The sequence below is a fragment of the Bombus pyrosoma genome, linkage group LG16, assembly GCF_014825855.1.
Source record: "Bombus pyrosoma isolate SC7728 linkage group LG16, ASM1482585v1, whole genome shotgun sequence".
Taxonomy (NCBI): Eukaryota; Metazoa; Arthropoda; class Insecta; order Hymenoptera; family Apidae; genus Bombus; species Bombus pyrosoma.
In genome coordinates, this window is record NC_057785.1 from 5,633,735 (window position 1) to 5,655,821 (window position 22,087).

Below are 22,087 nucleotides of genomic sequence, written 5' to 3' on the forward strand. Positions count from 1 at the left end.
TATGATATAAATTAATACAATAGAATATTAAGAGATTAAATATAATGATCCTGTACTATTTAAATATTGTTTAATAATTCATCTGCACCTTACAAAATCACAGATACTGTGCGATAATTAATTGACCCATATCCAATAATTGAATTTTCCACGAAGCATTTAAAGTGTTACACCTTACAAAAATATTTGCGAACTTTCGTCGCCAATGTTCGAAACGCTGCATTCGAATCGACGAAATGAAAGAGAGCGAGTGCAGCGCGTAACATTGCCATTTTTTCTGCAACGCCGAGCAACCTTTAGCCTCCCCATGGAGGAGTATCACATCTCTTGAAAACTCCTTCCATTTCTTCGCTTTCCTCAGAAAACACCTTGACCCGTGATATTTCCACCACGATGTTGGCGGGATAAAACTAGAAATTTATCGTCGGACGTTACTTTATAGCATGGTAAAGATACAGGAAAAATTCATCAAAAATTGCACCGTTTATAACGATGTTTCTCATGGCACTGATTAACGTCTATCGTATCTTTAAATCCTTTAAATGAAGATATCCCTGAAATTATGTATCCAGAATATGTTCCCTTTAATTTCATTTACATAGAACCGAGTATAGGTAAACGGAAAATAATTTTTGAAATTTTATTGAAAATCATTTTGAAACTCTATCTGCAAGCTATATTGTATTAGATAATCAATGCCGAAAAGGGGGCGATAAAGCATTCAATTATATGTAATTCAAGAGAATAACATCGTTCGCTTTTGAGAGTAATGAAAGCCGGCTAGATTGACTTGCTGTAACTTGATTAAACTGAGTGGAGGCTTTAATGAAGCTACTGAGCATTAATAACTGACAGTCTTTGGTCAACATGTTTCTAATCGTAGCAAAGTGTGCCTATGGGAACCATATGTATGGTTGTTTACATGAAAACTGAAATAAAGAGAATTCGAAAAACCGTTTAAAGAATGGAACTTGATTCAATTTTGGAGAATTTGAAGTGTCCATCGATCGCTGTGTATACAAGACCCCACAATAATTAATGCTTTACCATCAAACTTGCCGCATCCTATAATGGAGGAACGTTACAAAATGGCCGACCTTAATAGAAGATACATTAAGGGGGTAATTTTCAAAGCGCCGGCTCATTATCACATAAATGTCAGTTGTGTAATATTAGAATTATGGGTTATTCTTGACACGACGTATACATCAATTTCCCTCTAAATCCATCTTTCTAAAAACCTGAATTAAAAAATCTGAAATACTGTAGTGGGCCATTGAAATATTGTTAACAAGTATTTACATTTTTGTGATACTTTTGAGAGTTATTATTTGGAATTTGTTTGAAGTAGTTGGATTGGACTAGTTACGTTTGTTGCTGACTAATCATTATCAGGAATTGCTAATCAGTACTTAGATAATATTCTAGAACGAGAATTCTTCAATAATGGATTTGAAGTTATTTGAAGTGGTTTACATTAGATTAATGAAATAACATTTTTATTTTACCTATTTCTGAAACAAGAATTATACATTTTTTAATAACCGATAATTATCTAGAATTATCAGTTAGTAAACTCTTAACACAAAGAAACCAAGTTTTCCATCTACTCATTTCCAAGAGTCATTTACATTTCCTGATAACTACTAATGATAAATACTAATTTAAGAACCATCAAAGTTATTTATTGGGTAGTTGATATGAACTTGTTTGACATGGTTTGAACTATATTATTTTTTAACCACGTTTTAACAATGTTTTTTTAACAATGTTTTAAACAAACTGAAGTTCGTATGACAAACTAAGATCGCAAACGGCTTCAGACAAGCTCAAACAAATTTTTAGGATACAGTCCTGAACATTGATCTCTTCGCACATGTTCCTTCGCACAGTATCGGTGAACTGGCTGAACAAGGTATTGCGATAAATGGAACGAAATACAGTGTGTAGAAAAGAAATGAATGCGCGTGAAGCTTTTCGAGCGATAAAAATTGTTTTACAATAACGCGCGTCACGTGCACTGAACAGGAAGCAAGGGAAACGAAATGCAAAACACGGTTGCCACCAGTGGGCGCAGACAGAGGAGAGGTAGGTAATCATTTAAGCTTGGGCCTGGACATTATTTGAATAAACTTCAATAACTCATTTTCAACATTATCATTCAAATAACGTGTTGCCCTCTTTCCGTCAGATGATGCTTTTTCACGTTAGAGAAATTATTTATTTTAATTGCTATTTTACCAAATTTAAATCGTTTTATTAGTATACGTTTCCTAACCTAACCTGCCCATTCCTAACCTATTTATGACCATAATTAGCTCTTGAATTTGACTTCTATTGAAACTATTTGGTTTCATGCTTGAAGCTAATTAAACAATTCAAAACCACTTTAATCAGAAACTACTTTTTTTCTAATACTCAGACAGCACTCTGACTATAGGAATTTCCGAAGGAAATGGAAAATTATGACTTTCCAAAAGGTATAAAGTTATCCTCGCTGAAACAGTTTTTATTTCAACAATTTTAAATCATTTTATCGGTACACGTATCATAACCTAACCTGTATATTCCTAACCTATTTATAATCGTTATTAACTTTCAAGTTACAAGCGATTAGAACTAATTAACCAATTTAAAACCACCGTAATCGATAGGAATTATTTTTCTAATAAATAACGTTCTGACTACAATAGTTTCTCTTCTAGAAAAGAGAATAAAAAGCGATTATTTCCAGCTTTACTGAATGCTGAATGGTCTGATGTTTGAGTTTTGCGAAATAACGTGATAACGAGAATGCAGTAAGGGGACGACGAATCGAATATTCAGTGTAGTATCATCGAAATGACCCAATTACAAGTTGCGGAGCCCAGTGCAAACTCCACGTCCACCGGAAATGGAGTGTGCAAGTTAGAGACCGTTCCAGTCGATGCACCTTACGGCTACGTAAACGTTTTACACCAACTACCACGCCGCAGAGCGGCTTCAAATACTGTTATACTGATTTTACGCTGCTAACAAACTGGCAAATTTGTTGCTGGCGGCAGGAAAACCTGAATGGCAGCTCGGTTTCATAATTTTCACCTCGCGTATCTAAATCAATTTCAGACCTCTGTAAATTTGTAGTCATTGAAACTGACGTAACCACTTTATTATCAATTGTTGGGTGTTTACATGGCTATTATCGAAATTGAGCAAAGTTCATTTTATTTTTGGAAAAATATACTAAATTAATACTTTGTTCCATGCACAATTTTTCATGTTGCGGGATATTCATTATAGGTTATGTTAAATGGGTAACGATACACATTGTGTTAAATTATATGTTAAAAATTTCAAAAAAGCTTCGGATTAGCTAAAATTAATTTTACTTATCTTCGAAAGTACCTAAATTTCGTCTTTGACAATATTTAAATCAACTTCAACCATATTCAAATTTCTTGAATTCTTTGTTACTGTGTTTAGATTTTCCATCTAGAGAAGCTTTCCCTCTCATTGGCAACTATGATTCCAAAGAATTAAGTTTGTTGATCGTATAATAAAGAATATGTACGTAATTCCAAGCTATGCTATTATAACACGTGCAAGATCCGAGGAAAAGTCGGGCAAACCCAAATCTAACCTCACTCTGTCCCTTCACAAACTTAATCAAACCAAACGTTCCCACCAACCGAGGGGTGAAAATAAACGATGAAACTTTTCCAAAGGTTGATTCACGCTTATTAAACGAAGCCAACAAGTACAACTTTGAAACCCATCCTCACAGAGAAACCGAGAGCGAGACTAACCTAGAAAATTGGAGTTCTGTACACGCAGTGTATTTCGAAGAATTTGGAAAAATCCCGGCTCCCTATTTTCCCTCTATTTATTCCCTCCGTTCTGGCGCCTCTCTACACACCCCTTTTCTCATCTCGTAAACAATATTTCCGCTCGTCTCTGGCTCGTCCTCGTTTGACCAGCTTCCAGGGTGGAACGAGAGAGGGCAAAGGGAGAGAACAGGGTGGCCTGAATGATTAGAGAGAAACGCAGGGGACAGAGAATATACCGTACAGACTAGCGTGATAAAAGAGGAGGGACGTATGAGCGTAAATCGTGTGGCAGAGCGAGATGGTAGGCGGTGGAAATAAAAATGGCGACAAGGAAAGCACAATGCGGAGGAGAGAAAGGTGAATTGAGAGGACAGAGACAGTTGGGTGGATGGAGGAGGTAAGTGGTAGGGGAATGAAATGGCTATACAGGGTGTTAGAAATGTTCGTCAAAGGGAGTTCGCATGTTTAGATTATGTTTTGATAACATGAAAATTGTAGTTAGACAGGGTAATGTATAAGAAAGTAAATGAAGTGGTAGGGAAATGAAATGGTTATACAGGATGTTAGAAATGTTCGTCAAAGTGAGTTCACATGTTTAGGTTATGTTTTGATAACGTGAAAATTGTAGTTAGACAGGGTAATGTATAAGAAGGTAAATGAAGTGATAGGGGAATGAAATATGTTCAACGAGATAATTAAAGATATTCATCAAAGGAATTAACGCGTAGAGGTTAATTTTTAGAGATATGAAATTTTTAATTTGATAGAGTAATATATTTATATGGGGTGAACCCTGGTATTTGAGATACATGCGAGTCCAGAGAGTTTCTATAGGACAAAATAGGAAGCAAATTACATTTTGGAAGCTTCGATTCGAAGAAAAATCGGACGAACCGATGTTAAAGAATATAAAAGTATATTTCGTGTGAGTACTGCTATTCCACATTGCTACTATTCTTCGCCATCGCGTATCTTAGAAAATCCCAATCCCAATCCCATTTCGTTAACCAGAAAACCACAATCTTCCAACCAAAACTTCTTTTCCGCAAAAGGGGAAAGTCCTCGGTTGTTTCTTTTCACGTTGAGGACAAAGCAGCAGCGTTTCTACTCCAAAAGGTCTGTACGCTGTTAGAAAACGAACAAGCAACGATGAGAAAGAAAGCCGTAAATAAGAAGGACAAACTGGGAATGAAGTAATACAGAGACGATAAAACGAAAGAAATTGTACGAAAAGGGGGTTGATAAAAAGGAAACGAAGGCCAAGAGAGGAAAGATAAAACCATACACACTCTGTCGCCAACACGCTTCTCCTGACGCCGCTTTATCCGGAAGTAGGGGAGGAGGGGCAGAGCTCTAGAATCGATAACCGCCCCTCTGCTACGTCGAAAGGGGTCGCCGCCACCCTCCTGGCACGGCTTTTAAAAGAGAGGAGGCTTCGAACACCAGATCGTCCCCCAAGGGGGAAAAGCCGGCTGGTGAAGCGATGACGCCATGACGATCATCGTCACACTTTTTTTTTTTAATCATTTCACAGACCACCTCTGCGTGTTTGCCTCTTTGTCAATTAAATAATATTTAGGGAAATTTCCTTTGTTTTCAGGTGATCTAGCGTGGTTTGTTGTAGCAATAGGACTCAAGAAACGATTGCACGTGTTTGACATAGTTTGAAGACCTTTTTAAATGACTATAACGAGGAATGCTTTCAAGAATCGAAACTTGAGAAGTCTACCCTCAAAGTATTTTTGAAAAATTTCTAGGTGAGCTAGTGCGATTTCTCGTAGAATGGTTTTACATGTTTGATGTGGTTTGCAGACCTTTTTAAATGGTTATGGTGAGGAATATTTTGAAGAATCGAAACTTCAAATGCAGAAATATTTGGGAAAATTGCTGGTTCTTTTGCTTCTGGATGGTCTGGTGTGGTTTATTGTAGAAACGTAGTTTAACGCTGGTAATCTGCACATGTTTGATGTGGTTTGAAGGCTTCTTTAAATATTCATGACGAGAAATATTTTGAAAAATGATTTAAGTGTGCATTTGAGGTGATTGTCCTCAAGTGTGAGAGTATTTTTCAAAAAGTATCCGTTCTTTTGCTTCTAGTTTGTTTATTGTAGTTTAGTTTGATTCGCAGTTTTGTACAAATGTGTCATAGTTGTTTGTACACTTTTAATGTGATTTTTTAAGTTGTTTGCTTAAGTTGATTTCTAGTAACTTCACAGACTACTTCTGTATTTGCCTTTTTGTGGATCAAATGTGGGATTATTTTGATAGAAGATCTATTCCACCTTAAATACTGATACAAATCTAACAGTTACACAACTATATCTTCCTATTTTCATTAAGTATCTTTTATTACTCATCTTATCCATATTTTGCTCTTCTACTCGTACATGGACAAAAATTTAATAGCTCCCTAATCAAATTACTATAATTGACTTTCCATGATCAATATCAATATCATGGAGTCTTAAACAATTCCAAACTTCGCTCAAGTATTAAAAGAGAAGAAAGAGGAGAAAAAGACGAAGAAGATGGATTGTATTTCTTATTAAGAGGCCCTTTAATAATTTCATGCAGCACTCAGAAAGATCTGTCTGGAACTTGGTGAAACTTAATGGAAATTCAAATACGAGATCGCGAATGATTTCAATTTGCATGAGAACAGGGGAATCAAGACCAAACCCATCGAAAGGATAAATCATGAATGTTCTATTTCTGTTAACAACGGTCGAGCGTGAGCAAGTGGGACGACCTAGTATTCTGAGCCTCCACAACTCAAGTCCTGAAAACGATTGCTTCAACTCACTGCACAACTTTGTATTGCATACAACATTCCAATTAAGTTTCTAGTCGTCCCTTTCTCACTGCAACCTGCGTTTAATTCAGAATCTTCAAGGAAGTATGCAACTGTTAATATCAAATATGCAAGGACGGATCGCTTACAGAGAATGAGAGAAAAGTAAAGCGATGAAGCGAATTAGTAGTAGCAATAATCTCACAGAATTTCTAATTGTGGAAAGTGCAAGTAGTGATTTATTCATAGCCACGCGTTGAGAAGAAATTTCATTCAATTTAATAAGCTTGTAGATTTCATTTCATTTCGTTTCAGTTTTAACCAAGTCAGATGTAAGATACAAGTTCTACCATGAAGAGTGAAGTCTCAGGTTCTTTGGCCTTTCTTATTTCTTTATTTTATTCCATTTTATTTTTGCCAATAGAAGATCTTAGATTCTTCAATCTAAACCTTGGGATCTTTGATTTTATTCATGGCAGATCTTGGATTCCTCAATTTCATCTAACTTTTACATAGAAGATCTGAGGCTTGTTGCTCTTATGTAATATACAGCGCCTGGGTAGTTTCAATTTAATCGATTTAAAATCTTCAACCCTATTCTTAATCTTTTTTCGTAGAAAATAAGATCTGAAATTTTCACGTTTTGCTTGAAAGAACTTTATTCTAAGATGTTCTATATTCCGCTGTTTCAATCAGCCTAGAAATAACTAGACACAAAACAGTATCAAAAGAGCCAATACAATTCCCTATTCCTATCTTTCAACAAGCAGATATTACTAAATCCATCAACCGTCTGCATCATTTACTTGAAACAGCAAAAAATCAGGACAGACAGATACACGAAGATAGAGAAGATTAAAAGGAAGGAATCATGCGAGCATTGGCAACGATCCAGCGAGGACAAGAGTGCATAGGACACGAGTATACAACGGCGAGGCTGGCCTACGACTACGATTTCCAATCTTCCTCATCTTATGGCACGTGTAAGCTAATTATCAGACTGCGGATTTTTACGCGATTGCGCGAAATTTGTAGATACAAAAATATACGATATAAGTAGAATTATAATAAAGATACAAATAATAAAAACAATAAAAAATACACTATAAAGAAGATATGAAGAAATAGAACATTAAGATGTGAACATAAGAACATAAAGATATGAAATTGGGTAAACAGCGGCAGTATAGAGGTCAGTGGTCCTAAGTAAATAGTGAGACATGACAGAATATTTTCAAAATTTTCTCGGCCACCAGTTGAAAATCGCAGGTCCAGGGCGATGATTGCGAGCTTTGTAATTTCAGGTCACGCTCGTTAATGATCCCTCGAGCACGGAATAAACGTGACGCTCCATCGACGAATTCAATTGCGTCCAATGGAATTTACATGGTTTCCTGTATTAACAGAGCGACGCCGGGTGACGGTGACGACCTCAGCCCTCGGAAATGTCCGAATAAGTTTGCTCTGATGTCGCCTGAATTTAGTTACTTAGTTACTTTGGATCGATGTTGCGTTCAATTGGTAGTTGTTAGGCAGATTTCAATGGTGTTTGTACCTTGATTTTGATGTTATCACTGGCTTATTAGTAATGGTGATGGTTGTTGTTCCTAGTGGTAATTTTCTAATTTATCGATGCTGTTGTAAGACCTATGGATGTAAAATTTAATTGAAATTTATGATATCCCATGATCTAACAGAATTAGTTAGAATAGAATAATCTTATCTTCGATATCTTTAAATAATAATATTAATAACAATATAATCTGAATGTTAAATAACCTAACTTACATGGAACTTAGTCCTGGGAGCCATTATGAACTCAAAAATACAGCAGTTGTGGCAATTCAAAAACATGATACAATGTTTATAATTGTATTAATTGTGTTGACTGGTCATGCTGCTTTTGCAATTGGATAATCTCTCGATTCGTGGCTCAGGAACTCTCTATTTCCCTCCTAGAGAGAAACGAGCCACAGGTTCAGCGGAACGTGTCCTCGAATTAATAAAGATGATCATGCTAATCAGTAGAGAACGTGGCGTCTGAAAGATCCGCGGCGACTGTATCGCTTCAGTGTGGCGCAGCCAGTGTGGAGCCGTGTAATTAAACGGGGTTCGTTGAACCTGCGCCGAGTTTGCTGAATCCGACCGTGTTCGTTTTCACCTCCTCGCGATTCTTCTCTCTGACAGTTGAATTATGACCAATACTCGTCTCGTTCCACTATTTCTCTCTCCGATCTTTTCTCTAAAATTAGTTTCGCCGCTAGAAACGTTCAAACGGTTAGAAAAGTTATCCCGTCAGTTTACAAGTTGCCGAGAATTCGAAGTTTTTCAGTCGGTAACCGGTGAATGTGGTGTCTTCTCTTCTTTAGGAAAGTCGAAAAGATGTTTGATAGGTGGCGGAGTGGTGGCTGACGAATCTAGGTTAGGTTAAGTTCTAGTTTTCTGGTATTGAGGGCGCTGACACTTGAGAAGGTTGAGTTAAGTCTTTTATCCTCGATGTACAATATACCCCTGATTTATTAGGTACTAGAATGATTACAGAGAATGTGGTACACTTGGAAAATCATTGGCAACTGAAATAAGGATTCTTCGGTAATTATATGGGTAATTTGGTAATTATAAGAGATAAAAATTCCTTGGTTTATAAAGATCCTAGAATCTTTAATCTTTAAATTTCTGGAATATGTGGTACACTGAGAAAATTGTTGGAAATTGAGGTAAGGATTCTTTGATAATTTACTTGCAAAGATCATTAACCTCTGATCTTTATATTTCTAGATTATATTAAATAATTCTTTCGTTATTAAGGATTAAGAATTGTCATCTCTTGGTTGGAATCTTTCATTAAACAGAATTAGAAACTCTTTTGGCCTCTAGTTTAACCAATTCTGGTATTTGGATTGTTAATTTTTCTAGTGTGTTTCTTAATACAATATTCTTTACTTCCATAAATTTTTAATGAAAGAACATGCTAACCTAGTAGAATTCTGAACTAAATATTTTTAATTTTCAATTCTTCAATTTTATACAACACGTACTTAGTAACACCTTAATATTTTACAATATAATCCAAAACTATTATATTTTCCTATAACCAGTAAAATATTCCAGATCTACTTTCATTACTGACAATATTGACACCATCAAAATGACTAGGATTGTTCACAAAATTACTAGCAATTGCTACCAATATTTAAGATTATATCCCAGATCAGTTAAGACATCTATAATACTCGTTAGTATCTGAATGCCAGGTAGATTAATCTACGATCTGATCTGAAAGAGGAACACATCGTGCACGAAACAATCTTTTCGGGCAACGAATAATTGCCAGCTAGTCGACAGGAACAAAAATGGGAGTGGAAGAATTCTAGTGGTTTTTCGTGGAAACTTCCTCCTCTATGGTCGTCCCCTCTACTTTTCAGCTTGAATATAGCCAGGGATTAAAGCTACTACGGTTGTATTTCACGTTTCCAGAAACCAGGGATTTCCCGGATCCTTCGATTATCACGTTCGTACGCGTCAAGTGGAGCGATTCTCTCGGGAGATAAGACGGGAGATTATCCAAATTCGTGGAATATAGACTAACAAGCTGATGTCACTTGCAATGCAGCCCTTTCTCCTGCGATTTTCATTTTCCCATCTTTTCTTTAATTTTTCTTTTTTTTTTTTTTTGTTAAGTGACATATAGGGATTTGAGCCATTTACATGGGTTTATCTAAGAGATAACGGTTCATATAATAACGCACTATTTCTCAACGTTATTTATATTGGCCAACAAAAAAGATTTTTTGGGAAAGTAAAAAAATTGCTAACTTTCCTACGAAGATATATAAAAAGTTGCTTTTCTATAGATTATTACAAAGGCTTTGGTGGCTCATTATACATAGGAATTCAACAGATAAGACGTCTTCAAAATCCAAAATATAAAATATTTCCCGAATAAACAATCTGATTCTATATAAAAAAAAATAAAAAAGTGGCAGCTCTTACCTACGAAACTCCATTTCTAAATAAATCGAGATATTGAGAACTCGTAGAGTGTGTCTATATTTGAACAGTTTTTATTGACCAGATTTCGCTGAATTTTCATTTACAGATACTATACTATACGAGCGAAGAATTGAGACTTTCTTTCTATGATACTAGTTGCACTTTCATACATTCTACAACGTTTTGTTATAGAACGTGCTATAGAAAATGTTCAGTCGCTAGAATTAGAAAGGGAAGGGAATAAAATTCCCTGTATTCGTTGGGAAGAAATCTTTCCCTCCAACACTGGCAAACTCGTTCCAAGTTTGAAGAGTTGCAGCTACACAGGCGTAACCCGCGGAATCGTTGCACGAATGCGTTTAAAAACTTCTCGTCGACTCGTAAACTTTCTTGAATATTTAAACAACACCGACAACTTGGAAACAGAGAAGACGAAGCACCAACCGGGGCGGACAAAATGGGGTAGAGGAAAGGGTGCAGAGTTTTGCAACGAAGGAATTGCTTCGTGACGAATGCACCAACGGAGAAGAGGGTGAGAAGAGGAAGGAAAGCAAGAGAGGGAGAGAGAGAGAGTTCTCGTTAAACCAGGGAGAGGACGTCTAATATCCGTGCATCGAGGAGCAACGCAGGGCGGCCTTTGAGAATTTAAGGTCGGTTTTCATTAAAAGATCGAGCGCACCAATGCGATGCGATGCGGCGACCAGGCGCTGAAGTAAATTCTAACTTCTGCCGCTTTCAATTATCGCGTCTCGCGGAAGAATCGCGACACGAAAACACGCCCCGGCACCGGTGTCACCTAACCTAACAGGAAGCGAACGAATTAATGATGCAAAACGGTCGCCATTTGAACCGCCATGACGATACGGGACACAGTGAACAATAATCATGGAAATAATTATTATTTGATCTTGATCTTATTATTCGATGATATCATCAGTCTGTAAGTAGTATAAATGTAAACAATAACTCTGCCAATAATTGATGGAGAATTAGTGAAAATCGTTTGTATTACATTGCTGTTTGATTTTTTACTGCTACGCTGTATGTTCTCTATTCTTTTAGTGAAATCCATTCTAATAATAATATTTCCAGTAATAATCCGGATTTGGTTGAAGCATGTATAGCCAGAAAATTGTAAAAGTTACATAAAATCTTTGTTCTTTGCTAAATGCCAATACAATATCTGACGAAACGGACGGGAAGATAAATGATTTCTGCATGACACTTAAGAAGAGATGAAAGAATTGTTCGTCGTATCGATATTATTTACTTAAACGTTATCGTGTATGGTTGGACAAAGATATGAATATTCAAAATATTTAAACAACGTCAGAGAGTAGAGAAAATACTAACAAAGATATGATAAAGAGACTTTTACTCTCGTCGGATCCCGCGATATCAAGTTTCAGAAAAACTGCACGTTATGTGCATTTTTTTATTTCTGTCTTGAATCCTTATCCAAATGTCGTATTGTGTAACGTGAGGACATAGCCTGTAAACATGCGAATGTGGCGTGTGATCCTGTTCTGTGAACGTTCGAATGTGAAGTGCGGACATGTGAATGTGGTAAAAGTGGTCGGCGAATGTTGACTTTTATCCCGAATCCTCATTCAACTGCCGCACTGTACGCCATTACTTTTATTAAGAACGGATCGCAACAAATAGCTCCGTGCGAAACGTCTTCAATTTCCTCTTACTTTGCTTTGCACTTTTATTGTTTTGTTAATTACCGTCATTCGTTTTGTTCGTACCTAGCTTTCGTGAAAGGTTTTCTTTACTTTTCCCTTTTTTTCAGCTGTGGAACAACTAACCTAATCCTAACCCTAACCTCTAATGAGTATAAACAAAGGTAACCCCAGAGATAATATCAGTTCCACTAATTTTCCAGATTATAAATCTTTTTCCAACAAAACTAACTGAAAACCTAACCACACACAACTCTAATATTCTAATTCCATTAGAAAGTTCCATAGATAACACATAGTTAAGACGAGCTTTTCAAATGTTAACTTTTAGTCTCACAAATTTGACTCAAATTACACACTTGTTTTCAGAAACAAATCTCCAGATCTAGCTTTATAAAACCCTAACTATCCTAGCTCCACCACGAAATTCCCTAGACAAGGAACAGAGTACCAATACCAAACATAAGTAATTTCTCAAATTATACATATTTTTCTCGGAAACAAATCTCCGAAACTAACTTCATATTCCCTAACATCCTAGTTCCACTAGTAAATTCCCTGGGCAAGCAACGCAGTGGCAAACTATTTACCATATCGGAGAAACCGCAACTTGGGAGCGTAGCAATCCATAATTCAGTCAGAAGTTACAACCATTTAGGATTTATAAGGCTCTGAAAGGAACTGGCGACCATAGAACCGACTAAGAATAGCTACTGACATCCTACTTTGCATTTCATTGCACGATTACCACACGTATATCGAGGCGAGCATGCCGCGTGTTTGCACAGTTGTATACAAGAGAAACGAATGCTACGGAAACATCGGTAAATCCACCGACTGTTAATTGCAACGCGTGGCTGGTTTTCACGCTCGCGACATCACACGCCGTCGGACAAAAAGGAAACCCTGTAGAGGCTCGATGTGGCCATTCCAGGCACCGTTACGCCGTCCGTCGAACGAAAGGTATAGCTACTCGTGGGGATTGCGATCATGAAACGAGAAAATCAGCTTTTGTACCGGCCACTCAATTAGAGCAGAGGCGTTCGAACGAGCCGCGCTTTGACCTGGTTCAGACCCAGTCTCGTTACACACTAGAAGCACTTTTGGCTTTTAGGATTGGTAGTTTTAGAACGTGATATATACAGAACTGATAACGTTGCTTATGGTTTTAAATTTAGATTGATATATTTTTTCGCTTGTTCTATGTTAATATTAATTAAATTTATATCGCAAAGGTTTTTGGTACGTTAACAACACTGTTAATAAGTTGGTATGTTAATAGTGACTAAATTTATATTGTTAATGTTTCTAGATCTGAAAATCTTTCTTCATTGCAATCCTTTTTGCTAATATTGGTCGAAATTTTAATGTGTGTTGTGTCTTTAGAATTGATAGTCATTATATATAGTCATTACATATATATAGTCCTAATGACACTGACCAGATTTAAAACTTATAATATAACGTTTTCAGGTCTAATAATAATCCTTCTGATAATAGTACAATATGACAACATTTTTAGAAATAATAGTCGTGTACTCTGCAACACCATTCCACTAACAGCGACCATACCTTATACTTACAAACTTTACAATATCCTGGATTCCACTAGAGAAATCCCTAGACAATCGATGCAGTATCAATAATAAACATAACCAATTTCCAAAATTGTAAATTTCCTTTCTCGCAAACCTAACCCCAAAGAACTCTAGTATTCTAATTCTGATAGAAAATTTTTATAGTTGTTCTGTGTCTAGACCCACAGAAGATGACGATCGAATTTCGAAATATATCCACCGCTTTTGTTCCAAGACTGAAGCTCTGACGACAGAGAAAATATCGCATCTTGGCGAAAACGCTTTAAAACTTCGGATATTGAGTGCCACGTGACGGAAATACGAACAAACTCTCATCCCTTTAAGTGAGAAACTGAACGCATCTCCGAAGAATGTAGGAACAATTACATGTTTGGGACGCCAAGTCGCAAAATGAGAATTTGTCATGACGTTTTCGTCCGCCATTTGCATGAATCGTCTAACCTATATTGAAAGTATTTTGTTAATATTGTCCGAATTTCGAAAACATGGAAGCAGGCCATAATAAAATAAAAGCGTAGATACAATATAGCTGACAGTAAATTTCACACATGCAATATGGCTGGCAATAAAACATGGTGGATCACCTTATGAACATTCTGAGCAATAAATCATTCGATTTAAACCTCTACAATTTATATTTTTGAAGTACTATTTCATTTTACTATTATCGAAGAAAATTATTTATTGCAATCATTAGTTCCTTTTTCTACCACCGGTCAAGGCGCTGTAATTAACATTAACTGTTTGTTCTGTGAATATTGACAAACCTAATTGTAAATGGTTAGTGTGGAATCAACGATTATTGTTTAAATTTAATAGCCAAATCAGTTAGTCACATACATATATGGAATATAACAAAAAGTATAATGTAGAAAAATAGTACATTATAAAAAATTTTTAGGAGGTTAGTGCTGCACAATCTAATAACAAACCTATACTCTTTTATACTATATCTAACCTACATTAATATATACTAGCAAAATCTAAACCTATACTATGAATAGTACAAAAAAGTGACTCAGAAAACGTACAATGTAATCCACTAAATAAAAATGTACTATACTATACTTGAATATATCATAGAATCCTTTCAGAAAAGATTGTGCCATGTAATTCATTAATAAACCAAATACTAATACATACTGAGAACTGAAAACGATTAATAAACAATTCCAACAAAGCATTACGAAGGAAATATAAAGAATGGCACTTGAACACGTAATACACGTTTCGACTTTTCCCTCGGAAAGTCGTTTCACAGCCGGTGTTGGCTTTCCAGGCAAGGGTCGACGCGTTCGAAATCGATCTTTTTATTACCAGCGGTTGGTTGCTGCTGCATCAAATTGCACCACTCTGTTTTTCTCGCCGCAGTACCGGCGCGCTACCCATTCTCTGTGGGAGATGCATATGGCCGCGTCCCTTTTTTCCTCCCGCTCGACGCGACATTGCTGCTGCGCCAGTTTACATCACACGCGACGGAAGACTGACCCTTTAATCGCGGCAGGGATCAACCCTGTGCTAATCGTGACTTTTGCCCTTTATATTTCTTCTCAAATATATAAAACTGTACATAACGATATTTCGATTGGATTTTTTGTTTCGTTTGTTATGTTGGCACTATCGAGGAAATTTGCTAGGGACACGAATATAGAATGCGTCTTTTAATATGCTGAACTTTATAGACATACCGTATTACATTTGAAAACATTGCATGATATGTAATAGAAACATATATGATACTTTCTGAACGCGCTGAGAAAATTAGATATTGCGTAGGTTAAGAAATTTCACTTCTATTTCAGTAATAGGAAATTACAATTCTGAAAAAGTATACTATTTTCAACCACATATTGAATCATATTTAAAAAAATCAAAAAACACATGATTGAGAATCTTTCTAAACAAATTTCTATAAGTTTGTGGTAAATATATAGACTGTATTCTGTAATGAAATAGTTGATCTATTATAAAATTGTTACTCATTTTCAATTCGAAATTAGTTAATATAAAAAAAAACTATAACCTCTAAAGCAATTTACTCGGTTCGCCACTTTGTCTTGTGTGTCCTTTTTTCTGAAAGCTGCTCAATATGGCGGGCATCGAACGATTATTTAATTTACCTTTTTCTATCACGTGGCAGAGTTCTATTAAGTTCTATTATGTATCTACTTTTGTCTTACATAATTCATGTTCTTTTGTATCGTTCCGCTATTAATCCACGTTTAAATTACCTTTGCAATTTTCTCTTAATTAAGATGAACCACCACCATGCTACATTATGAAACTTCGATGACTTTTTGTACCTTACATTCGAAATGATTCTCGTGAATCACACACTTTGCCATTTTTTATTATTTCTCTATGAAATAGGAAAAAAGCCGTTCGTAGTAACTTCTGTGACGTTCCTTGTATTCTATACACTTTAAACTACTTTACTGCGTTGTCTTTACCATTATAGAAACACTTTTCACAACAATCTTTATATTCCCAATTTAAAGAACGAGGCTGTCTAAGTTGGTATTCAGGGTGAGCGTAACTTCCGAAATTTCAAACGACGTGACATAATTTCGCCATTTTCTTATTCATTTTCCGCCAATTTTACGGTCATTTCTCCACGAAATTGTGTCTAGAACCGTCTGGGATTTCGGGGATTATGTTTACACTGGCTGCCAATTTGCCAGGCGATTCCCTTAATTCGGGGACTACATGACGTCACATTACCCCCACTGCCACTCCACAGCTATGTCGCTCGTGTCACGTGACATGAATTTCGTCTTACGTCTCTCCGCGTTGCGTCAACGACGTTGACGCCCCACCTTCATTTGTCTACAATCCACAGTCAGTCTATAGCATGATCGCGACGTCACTAGCTCGCCACTATACTACTTCCCGCACTGCCAGCGAGATTCTTCCCCTTTCTTGCTTCGAAACAGCAACGAGCAACGTTGCCACCTTAAACGATATTATTCTACAAAGCGGGGATGCCAAAACTAGTGCCCCGTTATGACAAGTGTCTCAGTAATAGTAAAGTTACGTGGCGAAGTAGTTTATCGTATCTATGAATATTAACGGCTTTGGAAATAAATTTCTATCTTTCCTTGCATTATAACCATCCTCTCACTACGGTTTGTATTGAGTCACGAGGGATCAAGCAGTAAATCCTGAAAATCTCTCTTTACAAATACGATCGGGATGGCTTAATTTCGAGCAGATCGCTTGTGTTCCACCCGTTGCGTGAGGCAAAGATGCTTCCAGTCACTGTTAACTGTGTAATTTATAACTGTACAACGGTGCAGTCTATTAAAACGACAACCGCACGAGCGTCCTTCGGTCCGTCAATCAATTAGAATAGTCAGCAGCCTTTGTACGGCTAGCGCGTATTCCAACTTTTCATTTCCACCCATCGGCAATAAACAAAGGCGAGCCAATAATTCCCAGAAAATCGATGATCTCCCATAACGTTATTCCCCTTTTACCTGGCAAAATTTACTTTATAAAGTCATTCGATTGTCATGGAACATTCATTTCAGTGGAAAGTAGCCTTTACAAAATGGATATCTTCATTTCGTAAATATCATAAAACCGATGGAGGATCAAGAAAATTTGAAGATTATTTAAATAAAACGAATTTAGAAAATTATTTTATCATACGCTTATCAGATTATTTCGGAATAATTGTGTATTATGGAAAAGTAATTTTTCTTGAAATTTTAATTTGTTATTTATCTACCTATTCTTTATCTACCTATTCTTTATATATCTATTTATTTATCTATCTACTCTTATTTATCTATTCTTTATTTGAACAGTTATTTTCCGAACTAATTCGCAGTATCTTCAATTATTTGGAAATAATTATATAGTCCATTTGATATGTAAAATAATTTTTCCTGAATTGTTCTCTTATTTGACAACCAAATTAATTTGAGATAATTATACGCTCGCTCATTTCAACTGAAAAACAACTCTCCTCTGAACAACTATCAAATTGTTTTGAAATCGGAATACATATATTGTTGTACTGAAATAACTTGTTTTTGAACTATTTTATTTGGTCATTAAATTACTTCGGAATAATTATATGTTAACTCATTTAAACTGAAAAATATTTCTCTGAACTATTTCAAAAGAGAAACTTTCTTTATCTGAATAATTATTTCCAGAACAAATTTTCCATATAATTTCTGATCGTTATAAATTATTATTAAAATAAATATATTTACTTCTCAATAAATTATTATTAAATTCAAAATATTTCTCATTAATATCTCAGTTTGTAATTATTTATTTTCAATTCAAATAAAATTTATCTATAGCTGAAAAAAAAATTAGTCGAATTTATCAGTCGTCAATCATCGATAAATATTCTTACTTTTGTCGAGATTTCTTTCACCTTTATTTGATACTTTTATGTCTGTAACGCTTTCTTCGAGATTCCTCCGATGAATTATTTACTTGATAAATAATTCAGACCCACCACACTTCTCGCTGATTTTGTTATCGATCAACATTTTCAGTTTTAACCCGATAATACGCCCCGCTTCTCTCCCTCTGGCGTCTTTGCGATAAATTATTTATCTTATACCACGTTTCCCTGTATCAGTCTTTTCGCCCGTCGCGTTCCGAGTTCCCTTCGTTCCTGTGACGTTATTCTTCTGCATACTTAATGACTAACTTGATTTTATATTGATAAAGGATCTCTTGATATTTATGGGATATATTTTTCTAGATTAGATTAGATATAATTTTTAGATGCTTCTATACTACTTTTATTTCAGATACTCTTATGTTATTTTTAAATGCCTTTTATGCTTTTATCAACTTAGATTAGGTTATGTTCCATGAAACTTTTACTACGTTTATATTTAATTTTTAATCGACATGACGTTCTACCTATCTCCATTTCTAATTATAATTTCTAAATCTGTTAATCTTCAAATAAATTTTACAAATTACAAGTTATCTGATAGAATTGTCAACTCAAAAAATAAAGTTTCTGTAACCTACTGAACTTATCAATCTACTAACATTTTTAATTCTGAATTTATTACATATGAACATTTATATCTGAAATTTTTAATTACGATAACTTGAACAGAATTTCATTTTCGATTACAGTTGGTCAGAAATTTGAGGTTTCATTGATCGTTTTATTAGCAAAGGAAAAAAATTCTTGTTCGTACGTTTGGCGAAACTCAACAGTTTGCATTCCAAAGAGCAGCACAAATGGCTGGTCGATAATGCAGCGTGAAACGCGAGCTCGGCACAATAATTAACCAGGAATCCCACTGCCATTTGCGACCACGAAAATGGCTAAACCCAACCGCTACGGGACACTGTGGCTATGTGGAACCGGACCTAACCTAAATCCCATTGAATCCCATGGCTCGCTAAACGGTATCGTTACAAATTGGCTGAGCTTACCATTACTTGGTATATTGTATCAAAAAATTGGATTTTCAATGTATTAATAAAAAAATTTCAAATGTAAACACGATTAAGCAATTGCTAGAAATAATTATAACAACATTGTGTAATACAATACATAATAACAAATTATTATCAAATTAAATGAGATAAATTTTCAACAAAAAGTTTTTAACAGCAGAGTATGATGCATTTTTGTTGATTTTCTGATTTTTTAAGGTATTTTTTAAACATTTTTTTTTAAAGAAAACGTAGTTATTAATGGATGACAATATTAGTGATAAATAATAACGTAGCTCAGTAACCTAGACCTGGACAATTGTAGGAAAATGGTAATTCTGGGACTGAATTAGATGATTCTAAGAATATCTTAATTGAGGATGTATACTCCGGGAAAATTCTAATTTAGCCATCGTCAGTGGGGGCTATAATAGATCTGGAACACCCACTATATTATATCTGAAAGATGATACTATTAAACATGTGGATATAGACACGTTTTCGCTTCCTTATCTTGGGAATAGAAACTTTCTAGCGATTGTTTGCCAGTGACTTTTATAGAACTGTTTAAAGCGCTGAGGAACAATTTTTCATTTAATTCAATGTACTGTCTTTGAAACAACTTGCAAAACGAAAGCTAATTTCTACATTAAGATGTAATTTAAAACTAGAAAAAATTGTCTTGGAGAAAGTTCAAATATATTACTTTACCTGTATTATTAATTAAACAAATTAATAATATCTGTATATTCAAAAGTAATCAACTGAGGAACGCTTCATCTAACTTACACAACAATCTTTGGGGCAATTAGTATACCTAGAGACAATTTATAGATTAATAGCTGATTTTTAAAACTATATTACAGAAGTGTCTCTAGGAATATCCTTATTACACATATATTATTAATTTTTGAAACGGCCTATATGTACAAGAACGTCCAATGTAAAAATAACTTTCCATTTACCACTATAAACTGCTTTTATGATATCTAAATCACATACTTCTTCCCTTACAACCGATCACGGTTTTTGAAACGTCCTATATATAAGGAATAGGCGGGAGATTCAAAAAATTTCCATGGATCTGTCCAAAGTATGAAAGTAAAAGAAAAGAAGGCACTAGCGAAGGTGACTGCATGGAACTTGCTTTCAAGGCCCCTATCGGTGAGCATGACAGTTCAGTGGCACACATACGCATCTATAACCTGCTCGGCAAACGTTATCGCGGGTTAATATCGCCGACTTATCGCTAGTTGCGGTGCGTGACGTCTGCACGCATCTGCGCGTGCGCACACTACCCGAGCGCTGCAACCTGCAACCTGTGCGCTCCTATTACATAACACATCATTCAGAAACGCGCCGTCTATGCGCACAAACAGGGTGTTTCGAAAGTAGTCGTGCCACCCGTCCAGCGGCTGCAGCCTCGTGAATCGCGGCTCGAGTGCGGATAATTTTAGACCGAACGCGATCCCCGAGCTGAGGAACATTACGGTCATACGAATGTAGCCTGAAGGATGATTAGAATATATCTGAGTAGATATTAGACGAAAAAGATTGCTTTTTCTTGTTTAGGTTATGCCGAATTATAGGAGTCTTTTAGGACTGGATTCTCTTCTGAGATGTAGAGAACTTTTTGTAAGGATTGTTAATAAAAAGACGTATGTTTCACAAGGGTCGATTTTGGATATCAGGTCATTTTGACTATAATAGTGGAACACAAATTCATCCTACCTTTTTTGTACAAATCAATATATAACATGTACGAAAGAGTGGACATAGGTCGATTTTGGAAATTAGGTTATGTCAATGACAACAGGCAGGAAGTAATTAACACACTACCATAGTAACCACAATTTAGGCAGGGCAACGTTCTTAACTTCCGTGAGTTTCATTTTACTGAATCTAGAAGGTGAAGTACACAACGGGGAAACTTCTAACTTCACATAACCACGTGAAGTCTCGTGAGTTGGAAAAATAATGCTACTCAGATTACCGACCAGATTTCTATCAGAGAAGTTAAAAATTCACTTCTAACCACTTTTACGATTATACGTGTTACATTAAACAAGCAATTCTTTTTAAGGGTCAAGATTATGGGAACTAACCTCTGGGTGGTGCTGGCGGGGCCCTCTTCGGGGTGTCGTCGGCAGAGGGCGTTCTTTCCCTCATGCTTTCTTATAGGACCCCTTAGAGCCACCATTTAGGCGAGACCACGTGCCGTATCCTCCTGAAACATTATCAAATAGAATTTTAGAATCTGATCTCCGTCTTTCTAAGCTTCTATATCATTTTAAGTTTCTACATATTGAGAGTACTTTGAAACACCACTGTCATTAAAACACTGCTATGGACCAAATATTCTAAAATCCTGGTATTAACTATAAAATATCATTTCTACAGAATTTTATTTATGCATTTGTATTTCATAATTGCTAATGATCCATAGCAATTACATATATGCACCTGAAATTTAATTTGTATAAAATGCATTTTCATTAAAAAAAACACCAGTAAAAGAAAATCAACGATAAAAAGAAGGCAAAGGATTAACGAGATAACGTCGCTGTTTTGATAATGATATAGGATGTGTTTCTATTCACGAAGGTCTGAAACTAACTATTCCCGTAGTGTCATTTCTCTCTTCCAGTGTCTCTTTAACTGCAGCATGAATTTTTCGTTATGGAGACTTGAACTTAACCTATCACTATTGAGATTACTGGGAATCTAAGTTCTATCCAATTTCCTATCTATTTGCACGTAAGAAACAATACCCATATTTTATCACGG

General features: G+C 35.7%; 1 protein-coding gene and 1 long non-coding RNA gene across 3 annotated transcripts in view; both read right to left on the minus strand.

Annotated features, from left to right (window-relative positions):
- The window catches only part of LOC122576484, a 79,695-nt gene that overhangs the window by 31,199 nt on the left and 26,409 nt on the right, over window positions 1–22,087 (minus strand). For both annotated transcript variants that reach the window (XM_043746852.1, XM_043746851.1), the window contains exon 2: window positions 21,406–21,527. In XM_043746852.1, the coding sequence (XP_043602787.1) occupies window positions 21,406–21,469 (64 nt within the window). In that variant the 5' untranslated portion in view covers window positions 21,470–21,527. The remainder of the gene's footprint in view (window positions 1–21,405; window positions 21,528–22,087) is intronic.
- LOC122576493 lies at window positions 7,700–9,161 on the minus strand. Its single transcript, XR_006319775.1, has 3 exons — window positions 8,386–9,161; window positions 8,153–8,244; window positions 7,700–8,071 (listed from the first exon to the last, which is right to left on the minus strand). It is a non-coding gene; the product is annotated as an uncharacterized LOC122576493 (long non-coding RNA).